General features: G+C 49.6%; 1 protein-coding gene across 2 annotated transcripts in view; it reads right to left on the bottom strand.

The window, feature by feature from the left end:
- Positions 1-1,205: 1,205 nt before the first annotated feature.
- Positions 1,206-20,438, bottom strand: part of hdac6 (histone deacetylase 6) — a 43,302-nt gene continuing 24,069 nt past the window's right edge. For both annotated transcript variants that reach the window (XM_064922020.1, XM_064922019.1), the window contains exons 19-27: positions 20,214-20,416; positions 19,266-19,458; positions 14,581-14,730; positions 11,454-11,628; positions 10,465-10,994; positions 5,584-5,718; positions 5,159-5,305; positions 4,412-4,540; positions 1,206-2,094 (exon numbers count right to left, since the gene is read on the bottom strand). In XM_064922020.1, coding sequence (XP_064778092.1) covers positions 2,026-2,094; positions 4,412-4,540; positions 5,159-5,305; positions 5,584-5,718; positions 10,465-10,994; positions 11,454-11,628; positions 14,581-14,730; positions 19,266-19,458; positions 20,214-20,416 — 1,731 coding nt within the window. In that variant the 3' untranslated portion in view covers positions 1,206-2,025. The remainder of the gene's footprint in view (positions 2,095-4,411; positions 4,541-5,158; positions 5,306-5,583; positions 5,719-10,464; positions 10,995-11,453; positions 11,629-14,580; positions 14,731-19,265; positions 19,459-20,213; positions 20,417-20,438) is intronic.

Below are 20,438 nucleotides of genomic sequence, written 5' to 3'. Positions count from 1 at the left end.
CAGCTAAATGAACCACAGTGAGGACAGTTAAATGAACCACAGTGAGGACAGTTAAATGAACCACAGTAGGGACAGTTAAATGAACCACAGTGAGGACAGTTAAATGAACCACAGTGAGGACAGTTAAATGAACCACAGTGAGGACAGCTAAATGAACCACAGTGAGGACAGCTAAATGAACCACAGTGAGGACAGCTAAATGAACCACAGTGAGGACAGTTAAATGAACCACAGTGAGAACAGCTAAATGAACCAGTGAGGACAGCTAAATGAACCACAGTGAGGACAGCTAAATGAACCACAGTGAGGACAGCTAAATGAACCACAGTGAGGACAGTTAAATGAACCACAGTGAGGACAGCTAAATGAACCACAGTGAGGACAGTTAAATGAACCACAGTGAGGACAGCTAAATGAACCACAGTGAGGACAGCTAAATGAACCACAGTGAGGACAGTTAAATGAACCACAGTGAGGACAGTTAAATGAACCACAGTGAGGACAGCTAAATGAACCACAGTGAGGACAGCTAAATGAACCACAGTGAGGACAGTTAAATGAACCACAGTGAGGACAGTTAAATGAACCACAGTGAGGACAGTTAAATGAACCACAGTGAGGACAGTTAAATGAACCACAGTGAGGACAGCTAAATGAACCACAGTGAGGACAGCTAAATGAACCACAGTGAGGACAGTTAAATGAACCACAGTGAGGACAGTTAAATGAACCACAGTGAGGACAGCTAAATGAACCACAGTGAGGACAGCTAAATGAACCACAGTGAGGACAGTTAAATGAACCACAGTGAGGACAGTTAAATGAACCACAGTGAGGACAGTTAAATGAACCACAGTAGGGACAGTTAAATGAACCACAGTGAGGACAGTTAAATGAACCACAGTGAGGACAGCTAAATGAACCACAGTGAGGATAGCTAAATGAACCACAGTGAGGATAGCTAAATGAACCACAGTGAGGACAGTTAAATGAACCACATTTACATTTACATTTAAGTCATTTAGCAGACGCTCTTATCCAGAACCACAGTGAGGATAGCTAAATGAACCACAGTGAGGATAGCTAAATGAACCACAGTGAGGACAGTTAAATGAACCACAGTGAGGATAGCTAAATGAACCACAGTGAGGACAGCTAAATGAACCACAGTGAGGACAGCTAAATGAACCACAGTGAGGACAGAGTAGCTTCATAGACATATATTTTGGATAAGAGAGGTTTTGGCAAATACAATGAACCGAGAACAGTCAATGAGTCCAATGTATTTAAAACAAAGATGATATTTACAATAACGTATGACTGATGTTTAAGCCAACAAGCATCACTGGTCTGATGCACGTTGTGCTTGATGGTACTGTACTCATTGACATTAGGCTGGGGAGGGAGGGAGGGAGGGAGGGAGGGAGGGAGGGAGGGAGGGAGGGAGGGAGGGAGGGAGGGAAAGGAGAGAAAGAAGAGAAAGAAAGAAAGAAGAGAAAGAAAGAAAGAGAGAAAGAAAGAAAGAGAGAAAGTAAAGAGAAAGAAAGAGAGAAAGTAAAGAGAAAGAAAGAGAAAGTAGAGAAAAAGTAGAGAAAGAAAGAAAGGCAGAGAGAAAGGAAGGAGAGAAAGAAAGGCAGAGAAAAAGTAGAGACAGAGAGAGAAAGAAAGGCAGAGAGAGACACACAGGGTGAGAAAGAGAGGGAGAGAGCGAGAGTGACAAAGACAGACAGACAGACAAGTGAGAATATAAAGAGAGATTTAAAGGCACAGTCATGTCTGCCAGGCAAGCAGAGGCACTAACAAAAGCACCGAGACCAGAACAGGAGTCTTTTATATTGTGCTTTCACAACAACATATGTTCCATGTCCTCTCTCTCTCTCTCTGCGTGTCGTCGATGTTTGGCTTTGGTTAGAGAGGGGCATGTCCTCTCACTCTCCCCCTCCCTCCGTGTTGTTGTAACTGCATGCATGCATGCATGCTCTCTCTCTCTCTCTCTCTCTCTCTCTCTCATATCCATGTATGGCTTCAGTTAGAGAGGGGCATGTCCTCTCCAAACTTCATACAGTGGGCAGCATTCTTGGCTTCAAACACCATCTGGACGACAGGTAGAAGGGCAGGAGAGAAAATAAAAGGAGAGAAAGAAGAGATTTAAGCACATGGGGAAAATCATAAAGAAAAGACCTTTTCACACAGCATTATTCCTCAGACTACTACTGGCCCTGTGCTATCTTCACACAAGCAGAGTACGGTCTTCACACAAGCAGAGTATGGTCTTCACACAAGCAGAGTACGGTCTTCACACAAGCAGAGTACGGTCTTCACACAAGCAGAGTACGGTCTTCACAGAAGCAGAGTACGGTCTTCACAGAAGCAGAGTACGGTCTTCACACAAGCAGAGTACGGTCTTCACACAAGCAGAGTACGGTCTTCACACAAGCAGAGTTATCTGAAACCAACGGTCAACTTTTATGGGAAAATTCTAATTAGGTAACAAAGTAACTGATTGGTTAGCCCCGAAAAGTCGGTGCTAAGCCTCGCTCCAGAGCAAGCTAGAGGATCACAATGGAAATAAGTCCCAGACTTTATTGTGTGTTATCCTCTATGATTTTATTCATGTGTATGTATGACTTTAAAGTTGTATGTGTGCTTGTTTTTTAATTTTATTTTTTAATGGTCAGTTAGCCCTGGGCTAAGGTTGGTGCTAACCCTGCTCTAGAGCACAGTCAGCTAGCCCTGGGCTAAGGTTGGTGCTAACCCTGCTCTAGAGCACAGTCAGCTAGCCCTGGGCTAAGGTTGGTGCTAACCCTGCTCTAGAGCACAGTCAGCTAGCCCTGGGCTAAGGTTGGTGCTAACCCTGCTCTAGAGCACAGTCAGCTAGCCCTGGGCTAAGGTTGGTGCTAACCCTGCTCTAGAGCACAGTCAGCTAGCCCTGGGCTAAGGTTGGTGCTAACCCTGCTCTAGAGCACAGTCAGCTAGCCCTGGGCTAAGGTTGGTGCTAACCCTGCTCTAGAGCACAGTCAGCTAGCCCTGGGCTAAGGTTGGTGCTAACCCTGCTCCAGAGCACAGTCAGCTAGCCCTGGGCTAAGGTTGGTGCTAACCCTGCTCCAGAGCACAGCCAGCTAGCCCTGGGCTAAGGTTGGTGCTAACCCTGCTCTAGAGCACAGTCAGCTAGCCCTGGGGTAAGGTTGGTGCTAACCCTGCTCTAGAGCACAGTCAGCTAGCCCTGGGCTAAGGTTGGTGCTAACCCTGCTCTAGAGCACAGTCAGCTAGCCCTGAGCTAAGGTTGGTGCTAACCCTGCTCTAGAGCACTGTCAGCTAGCTCTGGGCTAAGGTTGGTGCTAACCCTGCTCTAGAGCACTGTCAGCTAGCCCTGGGCTAAGGTTGGTGCTAACCCTGCTCTAGAGCACTGTCAGCTAGCCCTGGGCTAAGGTTGGTGCTAACCCACTTTAGAAATGTACAAGTATGAACACTCTCTTATCCCTGAGTTAAAACCACCATTAGAAAGTGTCTGACTCCGATACAGCTTAGCCTCTGTAGCTGTGTAGCCTCTGTAGCTGTGTAGCCCCTGTAGCTGTGTAGCCCCTGTAGCTGTGTAGCCCCTGTAGCTGTGTAGCCCCTGTAGCTGTGTAGCCTCTGTAGCTGTGTAGCCCCTGTAGCTGTGTAGCCCCTGTAGCTCTGTAGCTGTGTAGCCTCTGTAGCCGTGTAGCCTCTGTAGCCGTGTAGCCCCTGTAGCTGTGTAGCCCCTGTAGCTGTGTAGCCCCTGTAGCTGTGTAGCCTCTTTAGCTGTGTAGCCTCTTTAGCTGTGTAGCCCCTGTAGCTGTGTAGCCCCTGTAGCTGTGTAGCCCCTGTAGCCGTGTAGCCTCTGTAGCCGTGTAGCCTCTGTAGCCGTGTAGCCTCTGTAGCCGTGTAGCCGTTTAGCCTGTGTAGCCGTGTAGCCTCTGTAGCCGTGTAGCCGTTTAGCCTGTGTAGCCTCTGTAGCTGTGTAGCCTGTGTAGCTGTGTAGCTGTGTAGCCTCTGTAGCTGTGTAGCCGTTTAGCCTGTGTAGCTGTGTGTACGTACTGAATGTAAATGTTATATATTAAAAAGGTAAATGATAAACATGGCCCTAGAATAGTAGATCTCTGTTGTTGTCTCAAAATTGAGTCGGTACACAACCTTTTAATTATATTGTTCTTGTTTTAAATGTAGTTCTGCGCTTGTCTATTAATGTAGCGCCCTTCTCTCATCCCGGGATTTATGGTATTACTAGCATAGCACACAAGGGGGCGCAAAAAAAAAACACATTGTCCGTCTATTACCAGAAGGCTAACAAAATTAGCAAAAACTTGTAGCGAAATTGTGGACATTCACAAGCGAACGTGAACTTTTCTGTGTTGCAAACTTTTCCGATTTGACCCGCTCCTCCTCTCACCTGGTTGTGGACGTAGGCCTGACAGGAGTAACACCAGACCGACAGGTCAGCGAAGCTCAGCACCAGCCGGTGTTCTGACGCCACGCCGTGGGTTAACATGTGCTGGTTGACATAGCGACCACAGTACACCTTGACATAGCAAAGACAAAAAACACTAGTCAAGAGAATGGCATGTTACATCTCGCTATGATGTCAAAACACTAATCGAGGACAACAAAGTTCACTGTATATCTTATTGCCGACAATATATTTATCTTCATGCTAAGAAGAGCGTTGCTTTGTGGTTGATAAAGAATTTCTAAAGTTGTTTAAATGAAATGTACATGAATAGAAGTGATTCTGTCGACCTCCAGACGCTGGTAGAGGTCGACCTCCAGACGCAGGTAGAGGTCGACCTCCAGACGCTGGTAGAGGTCGACCTCCAGACGCTGGTAGAGGTCGACCTCCAGACGCTGGTAGAGGTCGACCTCCAGACGCTGGTAGAGGTTGACCTCCAGACGCTGGTAGAGGTCGACCTCCAGACGCTGGTAGAGGTCGACCTCCAGACGCTGGTAGAGGTCGACCTCCAGACGCTGGTAGAGGTCGACCTCCAGACGCTGGTAGAGATCGACCTCCAGACGCTGGTAGAGATCGACCTCCAGACGCTGGTAGAGGTCGACCTCCAGACGCTGGTAGAGGTCGACCTCCAGACGCTGGTAGAGGTCGACCTCCAGACGCTGGACAGGAAGTGTCCTTTGTTCCCAGTACCTTGTAGCAGCAGAGACAGATCCAGTTCTCAGTGTCGGTTCCACAGTCCTCACAGGGCCGAAACACATCTATACCTCCAACAGGAACAGGTCTCACTGAGTCTAGGTGGGGGCACCAGGACAGGGGCTCCACCACGTACATGGTGCTCTGCGTGGGGGGGCGGGGGGGTTGGGAGAAAAAAAAAAGGTGAAAATTGCTCTCTCGAAAATACTGAAAAGTTACATGAGATTTCTGCCTCAATCGCAAATTGTTATCTTCGGCGTACTGAGATTTTAGACTATTTTTTCTTTTACTTTGTATTTTAGACAAGACCTGGAGGGGTTGGATCCACAGTTCTACCGATAACACCTCAACAAATCATAATTTAATATGAAAGGAGAAAATAAAAATAAATGTAAAAAAAACAAACAGAATATCATCTGTACCCCGTCCACATCCTGGTTTCCACAGAACAGCTCAAACACTGGCTCCTCGGCGTAACCAGACGCCCCTTCCACCTCCACCGCACCGCTCTCCTGGTCTCCCTTGGTAACTGGGTCTGAGGCAGCCATGGCGACCTCCTAGGATGGTAATTCAGCCAGTCGAGCCAGTCAATAGGAGAAAAGGTTCACATTTTCAATCATTGATAACCTTGAGGTGAAAATAAACCCTGTCTGTTTCTGATGGAGGTCAGAGTTCAAGGCCTGCATTTTAAAAATGTTATTTAACCTTCATTTGACTAGGCACGTCAGTTAAGAACACAATCTTATTTACAATGACGGCCTAGGAACAGTGGGTTGACTGGTCTAGGAACAGTGGGATGACTGGTCTAGGATCAGTGGGTTAACTGGTTTAGGAACAGTGGGTTAACTGGTTTAGGAACAGTGGGTTGACTGGTCTAGGAACAGTGGGTTGACTGGTCTAGGAACAGTGGGATGACTGGTCTAGGATCAGTGGGTTAACTGGTTTAGGAACAGTGGGTTAACTGGTTTAGGAACAGTGGGTTAACCGGTCTAGGATCAGTGGGTTAACTGGTTTAGGAACAGTGGGTTAACTGGTTTAGGAACAGTGGGTTAACCGGTCTAGGATCAGTGGGTTAACTGGTTTAGGAACAGTGGGTTAACCAGTCTAGGATCAGTGGGTTAACTGGTTTAGGAACAGTGGGTTAACTGGTTTAGGAACAGTGGGTTAACCGGTCTAGGATCAGTGGGTTAACTGGTTTAGGAACAGTGGGTTAACTGGTCTAGGAACGGTGGGTTAACTGGTCTAGGAACAGTGGGTTAACTGGTCTAGGAACAGTGGGTTAACTGGTCTAGGAACGGTGGGTTAACTGGTCTAGGAACGGTGGGTTAACTGGTCTAGGAACGGTGGGTTAACTGGTCTAGGAACAGTGGGTTAACTGGACTAGGAACAGTGGGTTAACTGGCCTAGGAACAGTGGGTTAACTGGTCTAGGAACGGTGGGGACTGGAGTGGGTTAACTGGCCTAGGAACAGTGGGTTAACTGGCCTAGGAACAGTGGGTTAGCTGGCCTAGGAACAGTGGGTTAACTGGTCTAGGAACAGTGGGTTAACTGGTCTAGGAACAGTGGGTTAACTGGTCTAGGAACAGTGGGTTAACTGGTCTAGGAAAGGTGGGTTAACTGGTCTAGGAACGGTGGGTTAACTGGCCTAGGAACAGTGGGTTAACTGGTCTAGGAACGGTGGGGACTGGAGTGGGTTAACTGGCCTAGGAACAGTGGGTTAACTGGCCTAGGAACAGTGGGTTAACTGGCCTAGGAACAGTGGGTTAACTGGTCTAGGAACAGTGGGTTAACTGGTCTAGGAACAGTGGGTTAACTGGTCTAGGAACAGTGGGTTAACTGGTCTAGGAACAGTGGGTTAACTGGTCTAGGAACAGTGGGTTAACTGGTCTAGGAACAGTGGGTTAACTGGTCTAGGAACAATGGGTTAACTGGTCTAGGAACAGTGGGTTAACTGGTCTAGGAACAGTGGGTTAACTGGTCTAGGAACAGTGGGTTAACTGGCCTAGGAACAGTGGGTTAACTGGCCTAGGAACAGTGGGGTTAACTGGTCTAGGAACGGTGGGGACTGGAGTGGGTTAACTGGCCTAGGAACAGTGGGTTAACTGGTCTAGGAACAGTGGGTTAACTGGCCTAGGAACAGTGGGTTAACTGGTCTAGGAACAGTGGGTTAACTGGTCTAGGAACAGTGGGTTAACTGGCCTAGGAACAGTGGGTTAACTGGCCTAGGAACAGTGGGTTAACTGGTCTAAGAACAGTGGGTTTAACTGGTCTAGGAACAGTGGGTTAACTGCCTAGGAACAGTGGGTTAACTGGTCTAGGAACAGTGGGTTAACTGGTCTAGGAACAGAGGGTTAACTGGTCTAGGATCAGTGGGTTAACTGGTCTAGGAACAGTGGGTTAACTGGTCTAGGAACAGTGGGTTAACTGGTCTAGGAACAGTGGGTTAACTGGTCTAGGAACAGTGGGTTAACTGGTCTAGGAACAGTGGGTTAACTGGTCTAGGATCAGTTGTTTAACTGGTCTAGGAACAGTGGGTTAACTGGTCTAGGAACAGTGGGTTAACTGGTCTAGGAAGAGTGGGTTAACTGGTCTAGGAACAGTGGGTTAACTGGTCTAGGAACAGTGGGTTAACTGGTCTAGGAACAGTGGGTTAACTGGTCTAGGAACAGTGGGTTAACTGGTCTAGGAACAGTGGGTTAACTGGCCTAGGAACAGTGGGTTAACTGGCCTAGGAACAGTGGGGTTAACTGGTCTAGGAACAGTGGGTTAACTGGCCTAGGAACAGTGGGGTTAACTGGTCTAGGAACGGTGGGGACTGGAGTGGGTTAACTGGCCTAGGAACAGTGGGTTAACTGGTCTAGGAACAGTGGGTTAACTGGCCTAGGAACAGTGGGTTAACTGGTCTAGGAACAGTGGGTTAACTGGTCTAGGAACAGTGGGTTAACTGGCCTAGGAACAGTGGGTTAACTGGCCTAGGAACAGTGGGTTAACTGGTCTAGGAACAGTGGGTTTAACTGGTCTAGGAACAGTGGGTTAACTGCCTAGGAACAGTGGGTTAACTGGTCTAGGAACAGTGGGTTAACTGGTCTAGGAACAGAGGGTTAACTGGTCTAGGATCAGTGGGTTAACTGGTCTAGGAACAGTGGGTTAACTGGTCTAGGAACAGTGGGTTAACTGGTCTAGGAACAGTGGGTTAACTGGTCTAGGAACAGTGGGTTAACTGGTCTAGGAACAGTGGGTTAACTGGTCTAGGATCAGTGGGTTAACTGGTCTAGGAACAGTGGGTTAACTGGTCTAGGAACAGTGGGTTAACTGGTCTAGGAACAGTGGGTTAACTGGTCTAGGAACAGTGGGTTAACTGGTCTAGGAACAGTGGGTTAACTGGTCTAGGAACAGTGGGTTAACTGGTCTAGGAACAGTGGGTTAACTGGTCTAGGAACAGTGGGTTAACTGGTCTAGGAACAGTGGGTTAACTGGTCTAGGAACAGTGGGTTAACTGGTCTAGGAACAGTGGGTTAACTGGTCTAGGAACAGTGGGTTAACTGGCCTAGGAACAGTGGGTTAACTGGCCTAGGAACAGTGGGTTAACTGGTCTAGGAACAGTGGGTTAACTGGTCTAGGAACAGTGGGTTAACTGGTCTAGGAACAGTGGGTTAACTGGTCTAGGAACAGTGGGTTAACTGGTCTAGGAACAGTGGGTTAACTGGTCTAGGAACAGTGGGATGACTGGCCTAGGAACAGTGGGTTAACTGGTCTAGGAACAGTGGGTTAACTGGTCTAGGAACAGTGGGTTAACTGGTCTAGGAACAGTGGGTTAACTGGCCTAGGAACAGTGGGTTAACTGGCCTAGGAACAGTGGGTTAACTGGTCTAGGAACAGTGGGTTAACTGGTCTAGGAACAGTGGGTTAACTGGTCTAGGAACAGTGGGTTAACTGGTCTAGGAACAGTGGGTTAACTGGCCTAGGAACAGTGGGTTAACTGGTCTAGGAACAGTGGGTTAACTGGTCTAGGAACAGTGGGTTAACTGGTCTAGGAACAGTGGGTTAACTGGTCTAGGAACAGTGGGTTAACTGGCCTAGGAACAGTGGGTTAACTGGTCTAGGAACAGTGGATTAACTTGTCTAGGAACAGTGGGTTAACTGGTCTAGGAACAGTGGGTTAACTGGTCTGGGAACAGTGGGGTTAACTGGTCTAGGAACAGTGGGTTAACTGGTCTAGGAACAGTGGGTTAACTGGTCTAGGAACAGTGGGTTAACTGGTCTAGGAACAGTGGGTTAACTGGTCTAGGAACAGTGGGTTAACTGGTCTAGGAACAGTGGGTTAACTGGTCTAGGAACAGTGGGGTTAACTGGTCTAGGAACAGTGGGTTAACTGGTCTAGGAACAGTGGGTTAACTGGTCTAGGAACAGTGGGTTAACTGGTCTAGGAACAGTGGGTTAACTGGTCTAGGAACAGTGGGTTAACTGGTCTAGGAACAGTGGGGTTAACTGGTCTAGGAACAGTGGACAGTGGGTTAACTGGTCTAGGAACAGTGGGTTAACTGGTCTAGGAACAGTGGGTTAACTGGTCTAGGAACAGTGGGGTTAACTGGTCTAGGAACAGTGGGTTAACTGGTCTAGGAACAGTGGGTTAACTGGTCTAGGAACAGTGGGTTAACTGGTCTAGGATCAGTGGGTTAACTGGTCTAGGAACAGTGGGTTAACTGGTCTAGGAACAGGGGGTTAACTGGTCTAGGAACAGTGGGTTAACTGGTCTAGGAACAGTGGGTTAACTGGTCTAGGAACAGTGGGTTAACTGGTCTAGGAACAGTGGGTTAACTGGTCTAGGAACAGTGGGTTAACTGGTCTAGGAACAGTGGGTTAACTGGTCTAGGAACAGTGGGTTAACTGGTCTAGGATCAGTGGGTTAACTGGTCTAGGAACAGTGGGTTAACTGGTCTAGGAACAGTGGGTTAACTGGTCTAGGAACAGTGGGTTAACTGCCTTGTTCAGGTGCAGAAAGACAGATTTTTATCTTATCAGGTGATTCGATCTAGCAACCTTTCGGTTAACTTGTCCAACGCTCTAACCACTAGGCTACCCTCCCGCCCCAAAAGTTTAGTTGATCCAATCCCCATGAGTTCACACAGAAGTACATAAATGATCTAAAAACAGAGCAGGGATCTCGGCCAAAAGCTTACATCCAAAGTGGCACCCTATTCCCTACATAGTGCACTACTTTGGATAGGGCTCTGGTCAAGAGTAGTGCACCAGGGAATAGGGTGCCGTTTGGTATGTGACCATGACTTCACACGGCTCCTTACCGGCGTCTCTGTCTCGTCAGGTGTTGGTTGGAGAATCTCGGGCGTATTTGGAACAGCCTCCGTCTTAACCTCCTTAACAACAGGGCTCTTCATAGGACTGAGCCTCACCTTCGACCTGGCTCCACCCACAGGGACAGACGCTGGGCTGGGATTGGCTGAGGTACTTTGGTTTAGGTCGAGTGACACCAGTCCCTTTGTGAGGTCATCTAGGTCAAGGTCGCCCCGATCACCAGAGGGCAGAGGTGTGGTCTGAGGTGTGGTCTGAGGTGTGGTCTGAGGTGTGGTCTGAGGTGTGGTCTGAGGTGTGGTCTGAGGTGTGGTCTGAGGTGTGGTCTGAGGTGTGGTCTGAGGTGTGGTCTGAGGTGTGGTCTGAGGTGTGGTCTGAGGTGTGGTCTGAGGTGTGGTCTGAGGTGACCCCTGACCAGGGCTGGCCCTGCCCTGGTTACCCTGTCTGGGAGACTTCTTGCCCTTAGAAGTCCTCTTCCCTCTGGGTTTGGGGTTTGGCAGAGACAGACGGAGAGACTCTGGAACTGATTAGAGAGAAAACAATACAGGGAAAACATTACATTACGTTCCCCCTGGTATACAGTTCCCCCGGGTATACGGCTCCCCCCGGGTATACGGCTCCCCCCGGGTATACGGCTCCCCCCGGGTATACGGCTCCCCCCCGGGTATACGGCTCCCCCCGGGTATACGGCTCCCCCCGGGTATACGGACCCCCCCCGGGTATACGCCCCCCTGGTATACGGCTCCCCCGGGTATACGGCTCCCCCGGGTATACGGCTCCCCCCCGGGTATACGGCTCCCCCCCGGGTATACGGCTCCCCGGGTATACGGCTCCCCCCGGGTATACGGCTCCCCCCGGGTATACGGCTCCCATACGGCTCCCCCTAGTATACACATCCTGTCATTTTAAACAGATGATAAAACAAAAATCTTTTGCTACAATTCTGATTCTTGAGAGTTCCAGACAGAGAAACAAGACTCACGTTGTATCCTGAGGGACCGCCAATAGGCGGAGTGGGTGCGTATGACGTTGTTGATGCTGACTGCTGCGTTGGGGTGAGGTGGGGGCAAAAGAGGCAGGGGCAGAGCGGGGTCTCCCAGGAGAATGCTGGTGCAGGCAGACATAGACTCCGAAATGGCAGTCAGGTTATAACCACCCTGTAGAGGTGCGGGAGGGAATGTTTAACACTTCATGGCTGACAGCTACACTTCCTGCTCGGACATGGCTGACAGCTACACTTCCTGCTTGGACATGGCTGACAGCTACACTTCCTGCTCGGACATGGCTGACAGCTACACTTCCTGCTCGGACATGGCTGACAGCTACACTTCCTGCTCGGACATGGCTGACGGCTACACTTCCTGCTCGGACATGGCTGACGGCTACACTTCCTGCTCGGACATGGCTGACGGCTACACTTCCTGCTCGGACATGGCTGACGGCTACACTTCCTGCTCGGACATGGCTGACGGCTACACTTCCTGCTCGGACATGGCTGACGGCTACACTTCCTGCTCGGACATGGCTGACGGCTACACTTCCTGCTCGGACATGGCTGACGGCTACACTTCCTGCTCGGACATGGCTGACGGCTACACTTCCTGCTCGGACATGGCTGACGGCTACACTTCCTGCTCGGACATGGCTGACAGCTACACTTCCTGCTCGGACATGGCTGACGGCTACACTTCCTGCTCGGACATGGCTGACGGCTACACTTCCTGCTCGGACATGGCTGACGGCTACACTTCCTGCTCGGACATGGCTGACAGCTACACTTCCTGCTCGGACACGGCTGACAGCTACACTTCCTGCTCGGACATGGCTGACAGCTACACTTCCTGCTCGGACATGGCTGACGGCTACATTGAGGAGAAATGTACTTCCTGTAGCTGTGTTATCTATCTTCTGATGAATGCACTAAATAAGTTACTCATACAGGACAAAGGTAAATGTCCTTATGGCAAAGCAGATCAAATCAAATGTATTTATATATCCCTTCGTACATCAGCATGATGTCTTAAAGTGCTGTACAGAAACCCAGCCAAAAAAAAACAAACTGCAAGCAATGCAGGTGTAGAAGAACGGTGGCTAGGAAAAACTCCATAGAAAGGCCAAAACCTAGGAAGAAACCTAGAGAGGAACCAGGCTTTGTGGGGAACCAGTTCTCTTCTGGCTGTGCCGGGTGGAGATTATAACAGAACATGGCCAAGATGTTCAAATGATCATAGATGACCAGCATGGTCAAATAATAATAATCACAGTGGTTGTCGAGGGTGCACCAAGTCAAGAAGGTGTCTGTGTATTTTGTATTTAACAAAGATCCCCATTGGTTGCTGCTACTCTTCCTGGGGTTTATTATGGATCCCCATTGGTTGCTGCCAAGGCAGCAGCTGCTCTTCCTGGGGTTTATTATGGATCCCCATTAGTTCCTGCCAAGGCAGCAGCTGCTCTTCCTGGGGTTTATTATGGATCCCCATTAGTTCCTGCCAAGGCAGCAGCTACTCTTCATGGGTTTATTATGGATCCCCATTAGTTCCTGCCAAGGCAGCAGCTACTCTTCCTGGGGTTTATTAGGGATTCAGGCCAAAAATTTCAATCTTGGTTTTGTCAGACCAGAGAATCTTGTTTCTCATGGTGTGAGAGTCCTTTAGGTGCCTTTAGGCAAACTCCAAACGGGCTGTCATGTGCTTTTTACTGAGGAATGGCTTCATCTGGCCACTCTACCAAAGGCCAAACACACCAAGACAGTCGTGAAGAGGGCGCAACAAAACCTTTTCACCCTCAAGAGACTGAAAAGATTTGGCATGGGTCCCCAGATCCTCAAAAAGTTCTACAGCTGCACCACCGAGAGCATCCTGACTGGTTGCATCACTGCCTGGTACAGCAACTGCTCGGCATCCGACCACAAGGCACTACAGAGGGTAGTGTGTATGGCCCAGAAGATCACTGGGGCCAAGCTTCCTGCCATCCAGGACCTATATAATAGGCGGTGTCAGAGGAAAGCCCCCCCAAAATTGTCAGAGACTCCAGTCACCCAAGTCATAGACTGTTCTCTCCAAGTCACAGACTGCCAAGTCAAGGACCAAAATGCTCCTTAACAGCTTCTTCCCCCAAGCCACAAGCCTGCTGAATAATTAATCAAATGGCCACCAGACTATTTACATTGACACCCCCCCCCCCCCCAATTTGTTTTGTACACTGCTGATACTCACTATTTATTATCTATGCAGTCACTTCACCCCTACCTACATGTACAAATTACCACAACTAACCTTTACCCCCGCACGTGACATCGGTACCGGTACCCCTTATATAAAACCTGTTACTTTTTATTATTTTTACTTTAGTTTATTTGGTAAATATTTTCTTAACTCTTCTTATCTGCACTATTGGTTAAGGGCTTGAAAGTAAAGCATTTCAGGGTAAAGTCTACACTTGTTGTATTCGGTGCATGTGACATAAAAGTTTGATTTGATTTGAAGGCCTGATTGGTGGAGTGCTGCAGAGATGGTTGTCCTTCTGGAAGGTTCTCCCATCTCCACAGAGGAACTCGGGAGCTCTGTCAGAGTGACCATTGGGTTCTTGGTCACTTCCATGACCAAGGCCCTTCTCTCCTGATTGCTCAGTTTGGCCGGGCGGCCAGCTCTAGGAAGAGTCTTGGTGGTTCCTAACTTCTTCCATTTAAGAATGATGGAGGCCTCTGTGTTCTTGGGGACCTTCAATGCTGCAGAAATATTTTGTTACCCTTCCCCAGATCTGTGCCTCGACACAATCCTGTCTCTGAGGTCTATGGACAATTCATTCGACCTCAAGGCTTGTTTTTTTCTCTGACATGCACTGTCAACTGTGGGACCTTATATAGACAGGTCTGTGCCTTTCCACCAGAATGGGCTTCAGGTGAGGCAGATGAACCTGTAGCCATATTACTTCAACAGTATTTTTTCCCTCTCTATTCTTTACAGGAATGTGGATCTGAATATAAACAGCAGCACCTCCACCATTGGCATTTCTGTCTTTTCTGTAGATGTTATAACCTTGTATTGTTACCACTGTATCATCAAAGTTATGCGTGCATGTGTGTGTGTGTGTTAATGCAGACCACTAACCTCCAGGATGACCAATATTCTGCCGCCTGCCAGGCCCATCAGGAGGTGGGTGAGGTGGGCATAGCCCGGGGGGGTCACTTGGTACCCTCCGAGAGGGTCCCCTCTGGCTGCATCAAACCCTGCCGATACCAGAACCAGGCCCGGGTCAAACTACAGAGGGAGAGAAAACAACTGCTTAAGGCCCGGGTCAAACTACAGAGGGAGAGAAAACAACTGCTTAAGGCCCGGGTCAAACTACAGAGTGGGAGAGAAAACAACTGCTTAAGGCCCGGGTCAAACTACAGAGGGAGAGAAAACAACTGCTTAAGGCCCGGGTCAAACTACAGAGTGGGAGAGAAAACAACTGCTTAAGGCCCAGGTCAAACTACAGAGTGGGAGAGAAAACAACTGCTTAAGGCCCAGGTCAAACTACAGAGGGAGAGAAAACAACTGCTTAAGGCCCGGGTCAAACTACAGAGGGAGAGAAAACAACTGTTTAAGGCCCGGGTCAAACTACAGAGGGAGAGAAAACAACTGGTTAAGGCCCAGGTCAAACTACAGAGGGAGAGAACACAACTGCTTAAGGCCCGGGTCAAACTACAGAGGGAGAGAACAACTGCTTAAGGCCCGGGTCAAACTACAGAGGGAGAGAAAACAACTGGTTAAGGCCCAGGTCAAACTACAGAGGGAGAGAAAACAACTGTTTAAGGCCCGGGTCAAACTACAGAGGGAGAGAACAACTGCTTAAGGCCCGGGTCAAACTACAGAGTAAGAAAACAACTGTTTAAGGCCCGGGTCAAACTACAGAGGGAGAGAAAACAACTGCTTAAGGCCCGGGTCAAACTACAGAGGGAGAGAAAACAACTGCTTAAGGCCCAGGTCAAACTACAGAGGGAGAGAACACAACTGCTTAAGGCCCGGGTCAAACTACAGAGTGGGAGAGAAAACAACTGCTTTAGGTCCGGGTCAAACTACAGAGGGAGAGAACAACTGTTTAAGGCCCGGGTCAAAATACAGAGGGAGAAAACAACTGTTTAAGGCCCGGGTCAAACTACAGAGGGAGAGAATAACTGCTTAAGGCCCGGGTCAAAATACAGAGGGAGAAAACAACTGCTTAAGGTCCGGGTCAAACTACAGAGGGAGAGAATAACTGCTTAAGGCCCGGGTCAAACTACAGAGGGAGAGAAAACAACTGCTTAAGGCCCGGGTCAAACTACAGAGTGGGAGAGAAAACAACTGTTTAAGGCCCGGGTCAAACTACAGAGTGGGAGAGAAAACAACTGCTTAAGGCCCGGGTCAAACTACAGAGGGAGAGAAAACAACTGCTTAAGGCCCAGGTCAAACTACAGAGGGAGAGAACACAACTGCTTAAGGCCCGGGTCAAACTACAGAGTGGGAGAGAAAACAACTGCTTTAGGTCCGGGTCAAACTACAGAGGGAGAGAACAACTGTTTAAGGCCCGGGTCAAAATACAGAGGGAGAAAACAACTGTTTAACGCCCGGGTCAAACTACAGAGGGAGAGAATAACTGCTTAAGGCCCGGGTCAAAATACAGAGGGAGAAAACAACTGCTTAAGGTCCGGGTCAAACTACAGAGGGAGAGAATAACTGCTTAAGGCCCGGGTCAAACTACAGAGGGAGAGAAAACAACTGCTTAAGGCCCGGGTCAAACTACAGAGTGGGAGAGAAAACAACTGTTTAAGGCCCGGGTCAAACTACAGAGTGGGAGAGAAAACAACTGCTTAAGGCCCGGGTCAAACTACAGAGTGGGAGAGAAAACAACTGCTTAAGGCCCAGGTCAAACTACAGAGGGAGGGAAAACAACTGCTTAAGGCCCGGGTCAAACTACAGAGTGGGAGAGAAAACAACTGCTTAAGGCCCGGGTCAAACTACAGAGTGGGAGAGAAAACAACTGCTTAAGGCCCGGGTCAAACTACAGAGGGAGAGAAAACAACTGCTTAAGGCCCGGGTCAAACTACAGAGTGGGAGAGAAAACAACTGTTTAAGGCCCGGGTCAAACTACAGAGGGAGAGAAAACAACTGCTTAAGGCCCAGGTCAAACTACAGAGTGGGAGAGAAAACAACTGTTTAAGGCCCGGGTCAAACTACAGAGGGAGAGAAAACAACTGTTTAAGGCCCGGGTCAAACTACAGAGGGAGAGAAAACAACTGTTTAAGGCCCGGGTCAAACTACAGAGGGAGAGAAAACAACTGGTTAAGGCCCGGGTCAAACTACAGAGGGAGAGAACACAACTGGTTAAGGCCCGGGTCAAACTACAGAGGGAGAGAACAACTGCTTAAGGCCCGGGTCAAACTACAGAGTAAGAAAACAACTGTTTAAGGCCCGGGTCAAACTACAGAGGGAGAGAAAACAACTGCTTAAGGCCCGGGTCAAACTACAGAGGGAGAGAAAACAACTGCTTAAGGCCCGGGTCAAACTACAGAGGGAGAGAAAACAACTGCTTAAGGCCCGGGTCAAACGACAGAGTGGGAGAGGGGGTAAGAAAACAACGGTTTAATAGATAAACATAAAAAACATTAACGTGATAACTGAAGTGACACCAAGTGGACCAAATAAGTAAATCACATCACTAAAAAGTATAGTAGTTTCTACGTCATGATGAAAGGTTTCCGATAGATGAATTACTTCAATCCTCAAGGGGAAATTGGTTTGATTGACAATCACTAGCAAGCTACAACGCCACAATGCACATTTTATATACTACAGTATATGATCCTTGTATGCATTAGAGTCAGAGTGCCCTCTCCACAACACTACTGTCCAGTACATACCTCTATAGCGATGGGCATGATTACTGAGTCAATCAATCCAATCAAATGTATTTATAAAGCCCTTCTTACATCAGCTGATATCTCAAAGTGCTGTACAGAAACACAGCCTAAAACCCCCAAACAGCAAGCAATGCAGGTGTAGAAGCACGGTGGCTAGGAAAAACTCCCTAGAAAGACAACAAGCAACCTAGGAAGAAATCTAGAGAGGAACCAGACTCTGAGGGGGTGGCCAGTCCTCTTCTGGCTGTGCCGGGTGGAGATTAGAAACCTAGAGAGGAACCAGGCTCTGAGGGGTGGAGATTTGAAACCTAGAGAGGAACCAGACTCTGAGGGGGTGGCCAGTCCTCTTCTGGCTGTGCCAGGTGGAGATTAGAAACCTAGAGAGGAACCAGACTATGAGGGGTGGCCAGTCCTCTTCTGGCTGTGCCGGGTGGAGATTAGAAACCTAGAGAGGAACCAGACTATGAGGGGTGGCCAGTCCTCTTCTTGCTGTGCCGGGTGGAGATTAGTACATGGGGAAAAACACAAACATTTCTTTCCACAGGGCCGTGGGGTGAGACAGGGATGCAGCTTGAGCTCCAACCTCTTCAACATTTATATGACCCTAAACAGAGAGTACACAGCGGCAGAATACCTGACCATTGTGACTGACCAAATAGCAACATTACAGGGTCTGTAGTGACCCTAAACAGAGAGGACACAGTGGCAGAATACCTGACCACTGTGACTGACCCTAAACAGAGAGGACACAGTGTCAGAATACCTGACCACTGTGACTGACCCTAAACAGAGAGGACACAGTGGCAGAATACCTGACCACTGTGACTGACCCTAAACAGAGAGGACACAGTGGCAGAATACCTGACCACTGTGACTGACCCTAAACAGAGAGGACACAGTACCTCTCTAGCGATGGGCCTGACCACTGAGTGGAAGGATACTGTACCTCTCTAGCGACGGGCATGACCACTGAGTGGAAGGATACTGTACCTCTCTAGCGATGGGCCTGACCACTGAGTGGAAGGATACTGTACCTCTCTAGCGACGGGCCTGACCACTGAGTGGAAGGATACTGTACCTCTCTAGCGATGGGCCTGACCACTGAGTGGAAGGATACTGTACCTCTCTAGCGACGGGCATGACCACTGAGTGGAAGGATACTGTACCTCTCTAGCGATGGGCATGACCACTGAGTGGAAGGATACTGTACCTCTCTAGCGATGGGCATGACCACTGAGTGGAAGGATACTGTACCTCTCTAGCGATGGGCCTGACCACTGAGTGGAAGGATACTGTACCTCTCTAGCGACGGGCCTGACCACTGAGTGGAAGGATACTGTACCTCTCTAGCGACGGGCATGACCACTGAGTGGAAGGATACTGTACCTCTCTAGCGAAGGGCCTGACCACTGAGTGGAAGGATACTGTACCTCTCTAGCGACGGGCCTGACCACTGAGTGGAAGGATACTGTACCTCTCTAGCGACGGGCCTGACCACTGAGTGGAAGGATACTGTACCTCTCTAGCGACGGGCCTGACCACTGAGTGGAAGGATACTGTACCTCTCTAGCGATGGGCCTGACCACTGAGTGGAAGGATACTGTACCTCTCTAGCGACGGGCCTGACCACTGAGTGGAAGGATACTGTACCTCTCTAGCGACGGGCCTGACCACTGAGTGGAAGGATACTGTACCTCTCTAGCGATGGGCCTGACCACTGAGTGGAAGGATACTGTACCTCTCTAGCGATGGGCATGACCACTGAGTGGAAGGATACTGTACCTCTCTAGCGATGGGCCTGACCACTGAGTGGAAGGATACTGTACCTCTCTAGCGATGGGCCTGACCACTGAGTGGAAGGATACTGTACCTCTCTAGCGATGGGCCTGACCACTGAGTGGAAGGATACTGTACCTCTCTAGCGATGGGCATGACCACTGAGTGGAAGGCTGCAAGGTACTCCGCGTCGCCCATCTTGGCTCCGTTCCAGGGGATGTTGACGTTGAACCCTGCTCCCTTCCCCTCGCCCACTCTGTTGTAGTGCGCGTCCTCGGAAGTAGGGAAGAAGGTCCCATCCTCGTAGCGATGCAGGGAGATGTAGAGGACACTGGATGGAGAGAGGAGAGGGTTGGAGTTAGTGAGGGAGATGTTGAGGACACTGGATAGAGAGAGGGGAGGGTTGGAGTTAGTGAGGGAGATGTTGAGGACACTGGGAAGACATGAGAACCAGAGTTGAAATGAATCAATTGAAAAATACTCATCCCATAATTTCCAATTGAGTAAAAGAGGAGAGAATAAGCAGCAGAACCCCTTTGGACCCTCGTCAAAAGCAGCGGAACCCCTCTGGGCCCTCGTCAAAAGCAGCGGAACCCCTCTGGGCCCTCGTCAAAAGCAGCGGAACCCCTCTGGGCCCTCGTCAAAAGCAGCAGAACCCCTCTGGGCCCTCGTCAAAAGCAGCAGAACCCCTCTGGGCCCTCGTCAAAAGCAGCAGAACCCCTCTGGGCCCTCGTCAAAAGCAGCAGAACCCCTCTGGGCCCTCGTCAAAAGCAGCAGAACCCCTCTGGGCCCTCGTCAAAAGCAGCAGAACCCCTCTGGGCCCTCGTCAAAAGCAGCAGAACCCCTCTGGGCCCTCGTCAAAAGCAGCAGAACCCCTTTAGGCCCTCGTCAAAAGCAGCAGAACCCCTCTGGGCCCTCGTCAAAAGCAGCAGAACCCCTTTGGGCCCTCGTCAAAAGCAGCAGAACCCCTCTGGGCCCTCGTCAAAAGCAGCAGAACCCCTCTGGGCCCTCGTCAAAAGCAGCAGAACCCCTCTGGGCCCTCGTCAAAAGCAGTGCACCAGATATGGAACAGGCACGGCTAGGTACCTGTCATCCTCTTCGAAGATGTGCTGTGTTCCGTTGCCATGGTGAACATCCCAGTCCAGGATGAGGACCCGCAGGGGCTGATGGGAGATGGACTGGGCGTATCGGGCAGTCAGGGCGGCGGTGTTGAAGAAACAGAACCCACAGGCAGCGTCCTTCTCGGCATGGTGTCCGGGGGGGCGCACGATGGCCACGCCATTACGGACCTGGGGGGGGGGGGGGCATACA

Source organism: Oncorhynchus masou, chromosome 18 (assembly GCF_036934945.1).
Source record: "Oncorhynchus masou masou isolate Uvic2021 chromosome 18, UVic_Omas_1.1, whole genome shotgun sequence".
NCBI classification, from domain to species: domain Eukaryota; kingdom Metazoa; phylum Chordata; class Actinopteri; order Salmoniformes; family Salmonidae; genus Oncorhynchus; species Oncorhynchus masou.
The sequence above is the reverse complement of the archived record's forward strand: the minus strand, read 5'-3'. Positions and strand labels throughout refer to the sequence as shown.